This window comes from Salvelinus sp. IW2-2015, linkage group LG4q.1:29 (genome assembly GCF_002910315.2).
Source record: "Salvelinus sp. IW2-2015 linkage group LG4q.1:29, ASM291031v2, whole genome shotgun sequence".
Taxonomy (NCBI): domain Eukaryota; kingdom Metazoa; phylum Chordata; class Actinopteri; order Salmoniformes; family Salmonidae; genus Salvelinus; species Salvelinus sp. IW2-2015.
Window position 1 is genome coordinate 28247204 of NC_036842.1, and position 3649 is coordinate 28250852.

The 3649-nt window shown below is 41.5% G+C and overlaps 1 protein-coding gene across 1 annotated transcript in view; it reads left to right on the top strand.

Moving 5' to 3' along the window:
- Positions 1-2441: 2441 nt before the first annotated feature.
- LOC111960876 (neuropeptide Y receptor type 4) overlaps positions 2442-3649 on the top strand; it is a 33899-nt gene continuing 32691 nt past the window's right edge. The window contains 2 exon segments of the mRNA XM_070442755.1: positions 2442-2987; positions 3144-3246. Of these exon segments, the coding sequence (XP_070298856.1) occupies positions 2679-2987; positions 3144-3246 (412 nt within the window). The 5' untranslated portion in view covers positions 2442-2678.

A 3649-nucleotide genomic window follows, 5' to 3' on the forward strand; every position in this document is an offset into this window, starting at 1 on the left:
TCTACTCTAATTTTTTCTGTTACTGTAACAGGTTTTGTTTTAGTTTGTGTGTGTGTGTGTGTGTGTGTGTGTGTGTGTGTGTGTGTGTGTGTGCAACCCTGCTGGGAAGATTTAAAAGACATGAAGCAAAGTCCTGAGGAAGAAGAAATGATAAGATGGTTATACTGGTGTGAAGAACAGAGAGAGAGACAGAGATAAAGATAGAATGAGAGATGAAGAGTAAGAGAAAGACATTTGTAATGTCTTTATTCTTTTGAAACTTCTGTATGTTAAATGTTTACTGTAAATTTTTAATTGTTTATTTCACTTTTGTATATTATTACCTCAATGTTAACATATGTTCTCCCATGCCAATAAAGCCCATTGAATTGAATGAATTGAAAGAGAGAGAGAGAAGCTGGCAGTAATTGTCCAAGAGAGCTGCTTTCCTGAAGGAAGAAAGACAGATATAATTACATCCACCTCTCCTCTCTCTCTCATATCTTTCCTTGTGCTTTCAACACTGCCTAGAGATTTTATGAATATTTTAGTGGACATTTTAATATTAGTGGACAATGAAAGCCTTTCCTCCCTCTTCTTTCTCTACTTCTCTCTACTTATTAGTTATCCCCTTCTCACAATAATACATTTTCTCTCTACTTATTAGTTCTCCCTCTTCTTCCTGCTTTAATATCTTCTTTCTCTGCTTATTAGTTCTCCCTCTCTTTCTCTGTTTTATATCTTATCTTTTCTATTATTAGTTCTCCCCCTCTTCTCTGTTTAATATCTTCTCTTTCTACTTATTAGTCTCCCTCTCTCTTGCTGTTTTACTTATCTTTCTACTTATTAGTTCTCCCCTCTTTCTTCTTTATATCTTCTCTCCTCTACTTATTAGTTATCCCCCTCTTCCGCTTTAAATACCTTCTCTCTCTATTATTAGTTCCCCCCTCTTTCTCTCTTTAATATCTTCTCTCTACTTATTAGTTCCCTCTCTTCTCTGGTTAATTATCTTTCTTTCTACTTATATAGTTCTCCCCCTCTTCTCTGTTTAATATCTTCTCTTTCTACTACTTATTAGTTCATCCCCCTCTTCTCTGTTTAATATCATCATCTCTCTACTTATTATTCCCTCCCCTTTTCTCGCTTTACTATCTTCTCTCTACTTATTAGTTCTCCCCCTCTTCTCTCTTTAATATCTTCCTCTCTCTACTTATTAGTTCTCCCCTTTCTCTCTTTAATATCCTTATCTTTCTACTTATTAGTTCTCCCCCTCTTCTCTGTTTAATAATGTCACGCCCTGATCTGTTCACCCTGTCCTTGTTATTGTCTCCACCCCCTCCGAGTTTCGCTGATTTTCCCCAGTGTATTTAGCCCTGGTGTTCCCGTCTCTCTGTGCCAGTTCGTCTTGTATGTTCCAAGTCAACCAGCGTTTTCCCGTTCTCCTGCTTTTTTGCCATTCTCCTCCTTTCTCTAGCTCCTGCCGGTTTTAGACCGTGCCTTTTTCCCATGGACTTTGTACCCGCCTGCTGAACCATTCTGCCTGCCTTGACCATGAGCCTTTTTCTGCCACTCTGTACCTCCTCGACCTCTGATCTGGTTTGACCTTTTTGCCTGTCCCACGACCATTCTCTTTGCCTCTCCTTATGGATTATGAAACATTTGAAGACTCCAACTAGCTTGCCGTCCTGTGTCTGCATTTGATGTCTCGCCTCGTGCCTTGATAAATATCTTCTCTCTATATTTATTAGGTCTCCCGCTCTTCTCTCTTTAAATCATCCTATATAGTTTCCCTTTCTTTTAATTATTTATCTTGCTTATTTCTCCCCTCTTCTGTACTGTCTCTCCTCTTATTAGTTCCCCTATCTTCTCATCTCTCACTTATTAGTTCTCCCCCTCTTCTCTGTTTAATATCTTCTCTCTACCTTATTAAGTGTCCCACTGCTTCATGCTCTTTATTATCATCTCTACTTATTAGTTTCTCCCTCTTCTCTGTTTAATATCTTCTCTCTACTTATTAGTTCTCCCCCTCTTCTCCGTTTAATATCTCTCTCTACTTATTAATTCTCCCCATATTCTCTCTTTTTCTATTCTCAACTTCTCCCCTCTTAATTTTTCTAATATTCTCCCTTCTCATACCTTCTCTGTCCTCATCTAAACTATGTTCCCTCTTTTCTTTTTTCAAATTTCCTTTTTTTATGATCCTCTTGTCCTCTCCTCTGTTCTAATCTCATTTTCTCTCATCTTCTGTTCTGTCTTTTCACATTTTCTCTCATCTTCTGTATGTATATCTTCTAAGTTCTATTCTCTTTTCCTCCACTCCCTCTATTCATGATCTTTAGATCTTTTCTTACAGATTCTCTTCTCTTATACAGTAGATAGACTGAGATTATTTTCTATTCTCTTCCCTGTTTTACAGATAGACTTTGTGCTCCTCCTGAGCCAAACCAATCATATTGTCTCCATCAGACTGAGTGCTCAACCAATAAGAGTGATTAGCAGACTCGGAGAGACAATCACAGCGACTCTAACATCTTGACGACCAATCAGACAACTGAGGAGGGTATAGAAGGACTATAACTGCCTGATTACCCAGTCACCCTGTCCCCTCTACACCCCCTTTAGCTCCCTCTAGCCCCCCATCAACTCCCAGGCTCTGCCAGTAAGCTCCCTCTAACAGCCCCCAAAACACTTCTTCCACCATGACAAATAACAGCAGCTCCTCTGGCGTCTGGGAGAACTCTGATTGGTCAGAGTCAGCCCAGTGTCCGCCCTCGGTGAGTGGAGCCACCTTCCTCATCGTGGCCTACAGCACGGTGATCGCAGTAGGGTTGCTAGGCAATGTGGGCCTGGTTTTCATCATCGGGCGGCAGAAGGAACTGCATAATGTCACCAACATTCTAATCGCCAACCTGTCCTGCTCCGACATCTTGATGTGTGTGGTGTGTCTACCCGTCACCGTCATCTATACTCTGATGGACCGCTGGGTACTGGGGGAGGCACTCTGCAAGGTGAGAACACAAAGTCTTTTCTTCAAAAAAATCCTTGTTCAGAGTTCCTGTATCTTTGTTTGATAACCTTGCCGTGTTTGTTTGTGTCCATAATGTGCCTTTTTCTCCTCCCTCTCCCTCTCTTGTCCCTTATATATCTCCTCTCTTCCCCATCAGGTCACTCCGTTTGTACAGTGTGTGTCAGTGACGGTGTCTATTTTCTCCCTGGTGTTGATTGCGTTGGAGCGCCATCAGTTGATCCTGCACCCTACTGGCTGGTCTAGACAAATGCTTGGTTTACTCACTTACTACAGACAGTACATCAAAGATTTTCTAGGAGGGCCAGCTGCCTGTATGACCTCCTGAAAGCAGAATTCAGAGAAATTACCTGACCACCCACGGAAAGAAAAACAAAGAAATAAGTCATGTGGTGCCCTCAAACAAGCCAATCCTGTGGACTGACCAGCATCAACAGGCACTTGAACAGCTGATTGAGTGTTTGCTTCACCACCAGTCTTAGGTTTCCCTGATTTCACTCAGCCATTTGTTGTACACACTGATGCGTCACACCAAGGCTTGGGAGCAGTTCTTTACCAAAAGCAAGATGGGAAGCTTAGGGCATTGCTTATGGCTCTCGAACTTAACAGCAGCTGAGAAGAACTATCACTACCACTCGGGCAAGC